Source organism: Elgaria multicarinata, chromosome 13, assembly GCF_023053635.1.
Source record: "Elgaria multicarinata webbii isolate HBS135686 ecotype San Diego chromosome 13, rElgMul1.1.pri, whole genome shotgun sequence".
In the NCBI taxonomy this organism is placed as follows: domain Eukaryota; kingdom Metazoa; phylum Chordata; class Lepidosauria; order Squamata; family Anguidae; genus Elgaria; species Elgaria multicarinata.
Genome location: NC_086183.1, coordinates 6,634,554 through 6,648,037, shown reverse-complemented (window position 1 = coordinate 6,648,037; position 13,484 = coordinate 6,634,554). Strand labels below are relative to the sequence as shown.

The following is a 13,484-nucleotide window of genomic DNA, read 5'->3' as shown; positions in this document are numbered from 1 at the left end:
CATGTCTTGTTGAATTTGCTTTTGAACAGTTCTTAAAGGGATTATAGATTTTTGACAACAACAAAATAAAATTTTCCCAACTTCTGTTTAGAGTGTCTCCAAGCATAATATCCCTTTGGAAAATAAATGTGTAGAGTATACAAAAAATTGTTTTTTTTTTGCAATGTAATCAAAATTTCAGATATCTTTGAGGCTTGGAAAAATAAGGTGATGGAAATAGTTCACACCCCTTGGACACAGTGATGGGGGGGAGGGGAAGTCTTAAACATTCAAGTCCATTTCCTTTGCCCCTCCCAGGTTTAGGAAATCTTGTTTATCATTGAAAAAACACCAGTGGCTATTCCATCTGTGAGCCCCTCCCAGGATTATGTTTGCAGATCACAAAAGCAATTCATTGATTCTTACCTTCGAAGCATCTAGGGAGAGATAAGTGCAGTGGGTAACAAAGAGCCAGCCTGCTGCATATACCTGCTGCAGGAAAAGAAGCATTTCCAACAGGAAGTGAACCCCTAGAGGTCAGGAGAGCCATAGAGAGCAGCTAAGGAGAGAGCTGGCAGGAGTTGTGAACTCAGAAGAGCTTGGCTGGAACTGTAGAGCCCCCTAGCAGTGTCAGCGGTTGCAGCCGTCTGTGTCTAACATCTGCCACTGAGACCGTGAGGGGAGGGTGCTTATAGGTTCCTTCCTGTTGGTCACATGTTCTTGAGGATTTATTTTCAAGAACAAGAACATTCCCAGCATGTTCAGACAGAAGCATGTTGGGCAACACGGCCGGTGCAAAACTCAGCTCAAACAAGACCCTGATGTTTCCCACTTGAAGAATCTGCTCAAGGGAAATGAAAATACATTTCCCCCAGTTTTGTGCCCTTGTTTAAAGATGACAGAATACAGCAATGCCAAATGAATAGTCATTTTGTGGTTAAAGGGATGGATGTTGATAGTTGGGGGAATTTAGCCAAATTAAATCTACTGCAAGTGTAGGATAATGATGGATTAAGGAAATGACAATAACAAAAACTAAGTTGTAATATGGATATAGATTAAAAATATTAATACCTAAAATAAGCAATATCTTTATTGGCCCTGCCTTTAATAGCAGCAAATTAAACTGGTGAAGGTTTTCCTATCACTTTATCCCCATGTTAGGAAAATAGCTGCACATTGGCACAGGAGCAGCGCTAAAACAAAAGGTTAACTCTATGACCCACCATACCATGTCTCAAGGAAATTCATAGCTCTGCCTACATTATATCAATATTATCATCATCGTCACTATCATTATATATTACCGTATTTCTTCGATTCTAAGACGCCCTTTTTTCCCCATATAAACATCTCTAAAAATGGGGTGCGTCTTAGAATCGTGGGTCGTTTATTATTTCTTAGAATCAAAGCTTTTTTTCTGTTGGTGGTACTGAAATTAGTGTGCGTCTTACAATCGATGGCGTCTTAGAATCGAAGAAATACGGTATATAACATTTATATCCCGCCTTTTATCCTCCAAGGAACCCAAGGCGGCATACATAATTCTCCTTCTCTCCATGTTATCCTCACAACAACCCTGTGAGGTAGGTTGGGCTGAGAGTCTGTGACCGGCCCAAAATCACCCAGTGGGTTTTCATGGCCGAATGGGGACTAGAACCCAGACCTCCCGACTCCCAGTCCAACACCTTAGCCACTACACCACACTGGCTCATATCACATACCAACTTTTTTCTGCTTGCAAGGAATCCAAGGTGGCTTACAGGATCCTCCTGCTCTCCGTTTTATCCTCACAACAACCCTATGAGGTAGGTTAGTTGGAGCGTCAGTGACTGGCCCAGAATCACCCAATGAACTTTTATGACTGAGTGAGGACCAGAACCTGGTTCTCCCAAGTCCCAGTCCAATACTACACCACACTGGAACCACTAACCACTACACCACACTGGAACTCACACACAATTAGGTTCATGCTAAATAAAACTTTTAGAGAAGTCTCCAAGATACTTTTTACAAGGGGCAAACTAAATATCCTATCATCTTGGACTGAGATAATAAAGATAAACCAGCAAAGTATCTCTCAAACTTTCCTGATTTTCAACATTATTTTTCAGTCATGTCTCTTAAATAAACCAAATAACATTGAAAGGGAAAACAGCTGGCTGGTTTTGGCCAATGTTTTATAAACATAGGTCAGTTTTTGCAGGAAAAAAGTTATTCTTTAAGAACTCCCATCTTTAAATGTTCCATAAGACCACTTCATAAATATAGACACTGAAGAGGAACCTGCAACAAAATGTTGCAGTGTGAAGTGCTCTTCCTGTTCAGGGTTCTTTCAGGATACATCTTTCATTCGCTGTCCCAGTTTCCTATCTTAACAGTCAGTCAATCAGCAGTCCATGCCTACGGAGCATGCTCAGTCCTGCCTGGGCTGTTTGAGAGTGCTTTCTCTAAAGATTTTTTGTACTTCTACATACCTTGTAGTGCTGCTTCTACCTCCCTCTTGCACATGGATGGTGCCATTTTGACTGCATAAGGACAAGCACTCTGAGAACTATTTGCTATTCTATTTCCAGCAGTGTTTCACAACCATTACAAGTCACTAAGCTATATCATGTTATGTCTGAAAATGGATTACAAACAATGTTTGCAAAGTAGGCGGGCTAGGGTATTTCCTGAGCTAACCAGCATTTTTGTGGAATATTATTTTACTGATAGATTTTTATCCCACTTCCCTCAACTGTGCTCATGGTAGCTCACAGAATTAGACACAAAAATACCAGCCAAGACCATAGGAGTATAAGGATCAAACTTTTGGTCCTGTTAGCTCATTAATATCTTTGCTCGCCAGGGTATCTTCCCACCCCTACCTGGAGAAGCTGATGTGCTCAATTACTTCGGGCAATTCAAGAGCTTGGTCTTGCTTAGCTGGATTTTTTAATTTTTCTTTTTATCAGTGGGCCCGTCCAATATCACAAAAGCCTTTGGAAGTCCCCCTTGGTTTGTGGCATGGATGACTGCTGTATAAGAAACAAAGCTTCAAAATCCCCATGGGGGTGAGGGATTCGTTGGCACAGTTTGTTGGATCTTGGCCACAAGTTTAACTTCTTTTCAAATTTATCAATATTCCTAATCTGATTCCAAGGAAAACATTCCACAAATTGATTCCTACAGAATACTTGCAACTGTGGGGAGAAGCTTGCCACTCGATACACACCAATAGTACAGATATTATACCTATAGCAACATAGTATGCGCTTATGATTTCAGCCTCTATAATGTTTGCCTTGGCGAATCTGCCGCCGTTACTGTCATAATGTTGCTTTGACATGCAGACATGTACTGGAGAAGTTAGAGATATCGTGCATTTTAGCACTTTTGTGTCTTCGGCTCTTCTGAATCATTATCGACCCAGATGAAGCATACATGTTTATCATGTGAGGACCACAGCAAAACAAACTCTCCCGTGTTTGTTTGTTTTTAAAGCATTAGTAGCAGGAGAGGAACTTCAGACTGGACCACGGATCTGGGTCCAAATCTGGACCCCCCCACATGCTTTTTTGCCCCCCACCCCGCATGCTTTCCCTCCACCCAATAACACTGCCATCCTCCAGGTGGTATTTGCCCTGTACAATACCTTGCCCAGAAGGTAAACAGCAGTTTCAGGTGGAAGCAATTCTCAGCAAGGAAGTATTACAGAAAGGGTGGGTTACCCACCCCTCCTCCAGTACAACAGATCTGATGCAAATCCTCCCCTGCTACGGACCCTTTAAAAACTCAGAAATTTCATTCTGAAATCTCTGGTACTATATGTAGTTTGGCTTGTATGAACTGTTGTAGATTGCCCAAAGAGCTTCAGCTATTGGGTGATATTGAAATGAAATAAATAAATAAATAAGCATGGGTCTCTGGGAAATGCCGTAGTTCAGTGGTGAAGCGCCCGCCATTTTGTTTTTCTTCTTAAACGAGACGAGTGCATGAGCGCTCGTGCGCAAAAGGTGAGGTGTGTTTTTTATTAACAATTTTTCCCACTCCTCCCATATTTTTCCATTGAATCCCCCCATCCCATCCTCACATATACTTTAGAAATGCATTGTTTCATAAAATTAATGAGTAACATACTGAATGAACACAATACAAGTCAAATTGGGCAACTGAAATAGATACAATACTAGTCAAATCCAAAATGAAAGTGACTAAATTCAACTGACTATCCCAAATAAGTAGAGTTCTCTTCAGGGACACTAAAAACAGTATGCTAATTTTTGAATGCCTTCATTTCCCCCCTTAAAATATAAATAACGCAAGGGAAGTGTATGGTACTGAGTTGCTGTAAATATTTTAAGCACATAAGTACACCAATTAATATAATTTCCAAATAAAGTTTTGAATTTGTTTAAGTAGAAGAGTTAAACCACATTCCTGTGAGAACAGTATAAAAGCTGATTTACCCCACAATCCCACAGAGATGTACTCAGACGTAGACGTTCAATGGGACTTGCGCCCAGAGGAGTGTGTATAGGATTGCAGCCTAACAGTGCAATCCTAAACATGATTACTCAGAAATAAGTCCCACTGAGTTCAATGGGATTTACTTGTAGGTAAGTGCACATAGAATTGCAATCTAAATGTGCTTTATTTAATTCCCCCCCCCCATCAAATATTTCAGTTCAAATGCTTTGGGCTATTAGAAAAACGCTTCAGAATTTATACAGCATGAAACATTAATATGGCATATTTTTTAGATTAATTTACAAAATAGAAAAAAACACATGATGCTAAATCAGACATGATGCTTAATGAATGTAAGGCAGGATTTTCCATTTCAAACATTTTGCAGACAACCCACATCACTATACACTTTGCACTATGAAGTTAAAACTTCTGAAGTAAAAGTAAAATTCTGTAACTTTCATGAATTATGCAAATGAAGTTTTGTATATGTTTCATAGTTACCAAACATTGCAACTATACAATTGCTATGTATACTATTTTGCATAATTTCTGCTGATTTTGTTATTGTGGGAAAGAGCAAGGAACCCACAAGGCAAGGATGCCCCACTCTTGTGTTATGAAGTTCTACATTAAGGGCACCCTGGGTACATGCAAGCCTTTGAACTCGTATCCCACTCTGCATTTAAGCTGGACGGGCGAGTCTAGCACAGGCTTCTGGGGCAGCCATAGGATTTCTTGTATGGTTGATTCTCTGGTCTCCTCCCTGCCCCTAGGAACACCCCCCTTGTCCCTAGCCTGCAGAAGAGAAGATTGAGGGGAGACATGATAGCACTCTTCAAATACTTAAAAGGTTGTCACACAGAGGAGGGCCAGGATCTCTTCTCGATCTTCCCAGAGTGCAGGACACGGAATAACGGGCTCAAGTTAAAGGAAGCCAGATTCCAGCTGGACATCAGGAAAAACTTCCTGACTGTTAGAGCAGTGTGACAATGGAATCAGTTACCTAGGGAGGTTGTGGGCTCTCCCACACTAGAGGCCTTCAAGAGGCAGCTGGACAAGCATCTGTTGGGGATGCTTTAGGGTGGATTCCTGCATTGAGCAGGGGGTTGGACTCAATGGCCTTGTAGGCCCCTTCCAACTCTGCTATTCTATGATTCTATATCGGCACTCCTTTTTCTGAGCTCAGAGAGGTAGCTGGTGTGGATTTTTCTAGCCATACCAGCTGGCCTGCCTTCACTCATATCAGCCTGCCCGCACTTTAAGATCAGAGAGCTCCTTCTCATTTGCCCACCCGTGAGAGCAACTAGGTGGGTGATCACACAGGAGAGGGCCTTGTCTGCAATGGCCCCACACCTTTGGAATAAACTCCCAACAGAGGTCCACCATACAGCATCCTTACAAGCTTTTAAGAAGACCTTGAAAACCTTTTATTTCACTATGCCCTTCTCATGATTACTGTTATTGCTGATATTGTTATCGTGCTTCTCGCTGGTTTTATTGTTTTTGCTATCTTATTGTGTTTGTTTTTATTGCTTTTAATATTTTAACTGTTGGGTGGTGTTTTTGTATTTTATTGTTATAAGCCGCCTTGTAAGGGCTTCTGTCCTGGAAAGCGGCGTCGAAAGGTTTTAAATAAAAATAATAAATATCAGGCGCCAGAAAGAATACAACACAGGTGCCAGGCAAAGCTCTCTAAGAAGCTCATTCCATAACCAGGTGCCACAGCAGAAAAGGCCCTTTTCCTAATAGCCACCTGCCTCACTTCTTTTGGCAACAGCTCCCAGAAAAGGAACCCTGAAGATGATCTCAGGATCCAGCAGGTACATTTGGGAGGAGATGATCCTTCAGGTAACTGGACCCCAATCCATTTAGAGCTTTGAATGTTAATACCAGCACTTTGAATCAATCTCAGAAAGGGACTAGCAGTCAGTACTAGCATAATGTGATATTGCTGGCCAGTTCCCATTAACAATCTTGCTGCCCTGTTTTGGACTAGCTGAAGTTTCCAGACTGTTTTCAAAGGCAACCCATTGTAGTAATCCAGATGAGAGGTTATTAGAGCAAGGATAATTGCAGCTAGGCTATCTTTGCCCAGATAAGGGCATAGTTTATATATACAAATAGATATACAAACACCCTAAGCTGATAAAACATGCTCCGTGCCACAGAGATCATTTGTACCTCAAGTGACAGTTCTGGGTACGAGAACATCTCCTAACTACTAACCTGATCCTTTAGGGGGGGTCGCAACCCCCTCCAGAACAGGTTGAACTATTGGAGAGGCTCGCTTGGCACCCACTCTGATATCTTTTGGCACCAATCAAAGACCTATTTTCCTAAACTTTAAAATTTTGTTTATCTATTTCACTTTGATTATGTTTATGCTGCTTTTATAGATTTGCTGGTTTTAGCTAACTTAAATGCATTAATTTCTTTTTAAATGTTTTCACTTTTTTATTGTATGCTGCCCCAATAATGCATTTAAAGGGTGGAATCTAAATCTAAATAATAAAATAAATAAGTAGTGCTATATGAAAGAGCTTTGGGCTCATGCACTCCTCCCTTCCCTTTTTTTCTTCGAGAATATAAATGGTTTGTTGTTTTATTTGAACTAGGATAAACCATCGTTAGTTTAAACCAGACTTCTTCAACCTGGCTAGGGATGATAGAAACTGCATTCCAACACATCTGATATGTTTAAACAAGCCAACTTTAAACTGTGGTTTCTGATCCTAGCTTGTTCAGATAAACCATAGTTTAAATTAACCAGTTTCCAATCTCACGAATAAAGTGGACTTTATTGAATCCCCTCCCCACTAATTAAATACTTTAAACTACTATTGGTTACTGGGGGTAGGGGGACACCACTTAACAACGTATAAGATTAACATGACGTACTTTTTTAACTTTCCAAGTCAAATAAACATAATAAATCAGATCTCCATAAATTTAGGGCAGTGGAAATTTTTCTGATTCAAACATTTCTGGAAAATCCACATCACTAGTGAAATGATGGTTTGGGGACTGGAGCCTAAGGGTGCAATCCTATGCATATTTAGTCGGAAAAAAGCCCTACATCTTATTGTAGGGCTTTTTTCTGACTACACATGCAGAGATGTGAAGGCCCAGGAAAAAAACTGGGAAAATTGAACAGCTTTGGATTATGAAATATTTCCTTTTATAATTTAAGACAAAGTGTTTATAAAGTTTTACACAGCCTTTACTGTCTCCAAAATGACTTCTAAAAATTATGTAATAGGAATACTTTTATACAAGAACTAAAGATGTAAAATGTCAAGAAATAATGAAGCCATGGAGAAAAATCTTTTTAATACTCTGTAAGATTCCCTGCATAGTTATTTCTTTCATTCCTTGTTAAAACTGTTGGTCTAATGTATATTTTACTGATAGACAATTATGCTTAGTTTCCCAATGTGTGAGTAGAGTCACGACTGTGCATTATTGACAATAAATGTACATTATTGGGTTTTGCCCCAGAGTCCTGTGTTTCTGATGTTGTCGCAGTCATTTAATGTAGTTCTAATCTATTTAGATAATAATTATAAATTCACTAGCTGAGTTTACTTTTAAAAGCGTTAAAATATAATGATAATTTTATAAGCAAACTAAGCTATACATAAAATAACTTTAGCATCAGAAAAAATGCTTTATGTTCCTAAAGCAGCCCTCCCCAAACTGGTTCCCTCTGGATGTTTTGGACTACAGTACCCAGCATTCCTGACCATTGGCCATGCTACCTGAGGGTGATGGGAGCTAAAGTCCAAAATATCTGGAAGGTACCAGGTTGGGGAAACTGTCTTACAGCAACAAAGTGACTTTAGATCTGTAAAGAGCATTAAAGGTATTGTTTATTTTTCAATGTTTTCCAAAATTTCCTTCCCCCTCCCCAAAAAATCCCATAAATTTTACATCTCTAAACATGCGTAAGATTACACCCTAAATCACTAGAGTGGAATTCCTATTCTCAGCATTTGAAATTCACTACTGTATTTTTCAATGAAAGTTTCACAAGAATACTAAAGGGAAGATTTTCCATTTTTCTGGCAGCATTGCCTTACGTAATAAAGTATCTAGTATGAAATTCCATTTATAGTGGAAAAATAAATCTGCCCAATTAATATTCAATTTGATTTGAATATACTACTCAAGTCCTAAACATAATTAATAGAAGTTCCATCATTCCAATATAATTTACATATGCAGTAACAGGGTTAGAATTATGGCCCAGAACACCCAAATGTAAGCCTGGAGACATTACACTGGGGAACAAGCAAAATTTATAATAACTGAAAGAAATTTCCATCTTGTGAAGTTACTCCAATTAAGCTACAGCTATGCTAATCATCCTGATAGCTAATCTAATAAGGTTTAATTGTTTTCCTTGACAACATGTAACTGTTATGTGAACATGGTAGCAGGCAAAAGATTAAATTGCTTCTAGAAAGAACTATTTATTATGAACTGCATTAATTAAAAGGCACAGCATCCAATTATGTTAGTGATACAAAACAGCTAGGATTGTATTTTAACTCAGCTAACTTTCTGCTGCCATATAGATAGGCAAGCTTTTGAGTTACAGACTTCTCCGCAACACTCATGAGCTTCGACAGCAAACTTTTATCTAATTGGACTCAGGGTGGATTTGATTTAAATCAACTCAGAAAGACTCGATTTAATCATGTGACTTCCCCCCCACCCCAAAAAATGCAATCTTCCTCACTATATTTTACACAACTCAGAGTTACCAAAGACTCATTCTTGCTGGTATAATCTTAATATTTACAACCAGATTAAGGTTTCATTTTTAGAACAGCAACTTTTCAGATCAGTTTTACAGTTATATCAAAAAATACTGATTTCGTTATACTATTAGAAACACATAATAGATAGATAATTATGAAATTATTGTGAGGTGTAAACTATCTCCAGTTTAATAGGTTAATCATTCATATTTGGACAACTTTTCTGCTGTACATTATTGGGAGGAGAAAAATAATCTTACAGAAACCTCTGGAAGAGCATGACATTGTGAATGGATTAATGGAATTTATTTACCAAAAAATTTAAACAGTCTCATGCTATATGATTAAAAACGAAACCTTATTTCATGATGAATAACCTTTGGACTATAATGTCTCTTAAATAGAAAACGATCTTTAGATAGATTTTTCCTCAAAAAGCATTTTATTAAAAAAAAATCCAATTTAAATTTAAAAAATCTGATTTTTTTTTAAATCATTGATTTTTATCCACCCTGATTGGACTGCAAGTCTATGCACAATTACCTGACAGTGAGCTGAACCTATTGAAATCTTTGGGACTTACTTCCAAGTAAATACATACTGGATTGGACTGTAAAGACATTGGCTTTTAAGTTGCTTTTGAACTCACAGAAGGGGAACAATTTCTGTTGATTTCCCCCTTCCTCTGCATTTCTCTGCTGTATATCCCACATCATTTCTATTTGGCTGGGGAAGGCAGAAAAGCCCTATTCCATGAATGGAACTCTGTTGCATTTGGTGACATTAGAATCAAAATCATATCACCATCAGAAATTTCATGAAAGGCCTACTAGAAAAATATTATAAGCCACTCACACATATAGCCAACATCCAAAAGCATGTGCATGTCAACAGATGAGTCATCTGTTCTATACAGCAAGCCCCACCCATTTCATGTTGTGACATCACAAAACCTAGGCGGAGCTGCAGAAAATTGTAGTGGACAAATACATGCAAGACCAGCAGGAAGGAAAATTTAAAACAAGCTGCTCATCTGGAAGGTGAGAGCTGCTTCTGCACCACCACCCTTCTCTGGAATTGTTGTCCTTCAATTGTTACAGAAAATGCAGATATGTTCTGTGATTTTTAAAAGTTCTGTTTTGTGGCAACTTTTCTGACTTTGAACACAATCGCAGTGCCAGCCAATATAGTGTGACTGGAAAAATGCTACTCAGCCATCTATCTCGTGGAGTGGTCCATGAGAAAGGGGCGACAAGTTCGTGATGCCTTGTGTTTCTATATGCCTTGCATACCCTGGTTCTACTGCTATTGATGCCCTGCTGCCTAACCATTTAACTGGAGTTTAGGGTTACTCTAGTCCCTTGCTGAAGCTTGGAATTTTTAAGATGTTATCTCATTATTATAACATTACATTACAAAAGTAATCTCATTATTATAATAAAGTATAAGTGTACTTTTATAAAGCACAAAAGTGCTAATAAAAAAACATAATAAATGAATGAGTGGGATAGCTGGGACTCCAAACAGGAAACAAGTAATTAAAGAGCCAATTGTGATGGAGAAAGGCCAGTTCATTACACACACACCCCCCAGGAGAAGACTATCAGGAAGTTATGAATTAAAGAGCCAGTACAAAGGAGAAATGGGGCCTTGACTGAATGAGACTTGCTTCTGAGCAAATATATTAGCATCTCATCTATGGTGAAGGGTGCGGCAGAGCTGTAGTATGGAATATACCACTATATTATGTGTCATGCAGAAGTGCTACCCCTCTTCCAGATCACTGTGAATGAGCAATACCTCAACAGTGCTAATGAGGCTGTAACTAGTATAGGAGCAACCTCAGAACAGGCCATAGCAAGGAAGTGCTGCTCTGAACTCATCAGTAGTCAGTCTTCAACAGCAACCTTGCAAAAAGCAAATGGTTTTGGATGATTAGAACTAAGAAGATTCTCAACTCTGAATGACTTTACTATTGACAACCACCACTCTACGGCCCTAATCTGTGTTTTATTTCTAGTGCAAAATTTTCTCCCCTCTTCTAAAGCACTTTCTCAAACACAGCTTCTGTGTGTTGTATTTTGAATGATTTCAGTATTTGCAGCTATAGCTGCCAACCTTCACTCTGGGCCAGAACTGGAAAAATATTCAAACTCCTAGGAGCCACCACAAAATAGTTAGCAATCAGTCCTTAAAAAGTATTTCAATACAAAGCGACGAGTATCAAGTGCTTAGGAACTGAGTAAGAAGGGCCCAGAATTTTTCTAATCTTACACTTAACGCTTCCTAGTATGCAATATAACAGCATCCCATAACCAGCTGGGCTAAGTTTTAATGATACCCCCCCCCCCCCAAGCTGATTACAGACCATAAAGCAAGGTTGTCAAGCATTTACCAAATCACAAAAATACAGGGCTGGTAGGCCGCATTCAGCTATGGTAGGCCATGCTATGTAGGCCAACAGTCAAGCCTTTGGGCCATTATAGGACCAAAATAAATGAAGTGACAGTAATGATAGTAATCAATCTCGTTGATTGATTTAATAGCTTCCATAGGCTACTGATACTCCAATACCACCTCTTTCTGTGAGAAAGGAGGCACATGCTCCCATTAATTATTTGTGATACTTATATACCGCTAAATATCCCTAAACGGTTACAGAATTTACAAAATTAAGACTTATGATAGGCAAAATCTTGATAGTGGCGATGGCAATTCTGCACTGGTGGTTAATGGTAGGGATTTATGCCGTGCAAAATCACGTATATTAACTTGCCATTCATAACCCTCACCTCTAATCATGTCCCTGAAGCCATCGTCTTGGTACTCAACTTCCTTTTTCACACATCTACAGATGCTCCAGCCTCTGAATCCATCCATCACCTTTTATTTGTGCTTTTCCTTCCCCTCACACCATGTATACATGTACCATTCCCAGACTCCCATTATCTTTTAGCTGTGCAACTTTAATTTTCCTCTTTTTCACAATCACACAGGTACAAATCCACCATCACCCCGCTTGTAATGCTTCCACGTATTTCCCAGCCCTATGCCTGCTGCACTTAGGAAACCCCTAAACAGCTCACCCTCAAAAAATCACCCCTTCACACGTTTCCTTCTTCTGCCCCTAAAGTCTTTCCAAATCTCACCAACCCCTTCAAGTTATCTTTCGGATCTCCACTCTTGTTATGTTTCCCACCATTTTTTTTTTCTAAATTCAGGACAGCAGGAATTCCAGGCATCCATCAACATTCCACCCGGCTCCCAACATCTCTTAGCACCCCAAACACTCCACCCCAACCCCATGAACCCCAAACACCCCACCCCTCTTGATTTATAAGCCCCACACCTCGCCCTCCAGCTACCCTCGCAGCATCTTAGCCCACCCAGGGCTCCATCACCCCAAACCACTGACCCTCCAGGATCCCCCACCACCCTTGAACCCATATACCCCTCTCAGATTTGGCACCCATCCCCTCTCCAGCTCCCCCCAACCCCTACATCCCTAAGGGGTCCCCTCATTTGAACCCACCTTGGCCCCGCCCACTCCCGCCTTGGCCCCGCCCATTCACTCACTCTGGCGCGCGGTCCTGGCCCCGCCTCCTTGGCCGCCGCCATATTGGGGGGCCGCCGCCTCCGAAGAGGGGGAGGGGAGGCTTCTCCTCTTCCTCGGCCCCTAGCTGAGGGGGGGGCGCTGGGCGCTGTACGCTCACGGGACGCTCCAAGGGGTATCCGCAGCCCTGAGGAAGCGAGCAAGGCGGGGGGTGGGGGGACGCGCCTCCCTCAGAAGTCCGAGGGGGGGCGCCCCTGAGGGGAGGGGGGAAAAACCCCAAACACCTCCACAACTGAGGCGACGGGCGGAACGGACCCTACAGGCCGTGCGACCCCCTTTAAGCTGCAAAGACCTGCCCAAGCAGCGAGGGGCGGGGAGAACGCCAGCGCGCATGCGTCCGGCGCAGGCGCACACCTACCTTCCCAACGCCCTGCCCTTTTCCCCTCCCCTTCGCGCAGGCGCGCTAGACACGCATCCTCTCGCAGGCGGGATGTGTTAGGACGGGTCCCAGAATGGCGCCCTCTTAAAGGGCAACGCGTCTATTTCTAGGGCTGAGGGGGTGGGGAATCAAAGCAAAGCATATGGGATGAGGGTGGATTAAAACACAATTGGGTGAGGGAACCCAAAAAGGCTGGTTAAAAAGTTGAGGGAGGTGGTTGCGTTAGGAACAATGAGAAGGAACAGGGCCACATACATCCACGCCACATGTATGCTCAAGTCCCACAATGCCCCAG

At 41.0% G+C, this 13,484-nt stretch overlaps 1 protein-coding gene across 3 annotated transcripts in view; it reads right to left on the bottom strand.

The window, feature by feature from the left end:
- The window catches only part of ZMYM4 (zinc finger MYM-type containing 4), a 63,045-nt gene extending 50,164 nt beyond the window's left edge, over positions 1-12,881 (bottom strand). For 2 of the 3 annotated variants that reach the window (XM_063140674.1, XM_063140673.1), the window contains exon 1: positions 406-487. Coding sequence is in view for 1 of the 3 variants with exons in the window: in XM_063140672.1 (XP_062996742.1) it covers positions 12,774-12,815 (42 nt within the window). In the remaining 2 variants the exon portion in view is untranslated. Of the gene's footprint in view, positions 1-405; positions 488-12,773 lie in introns of those variants that run through there. The other variant, XM_063140672.1, reaches the window with a different exon arrangement.
- Positions 12,882-13,484: the final 603 nt, after the last annotated feature.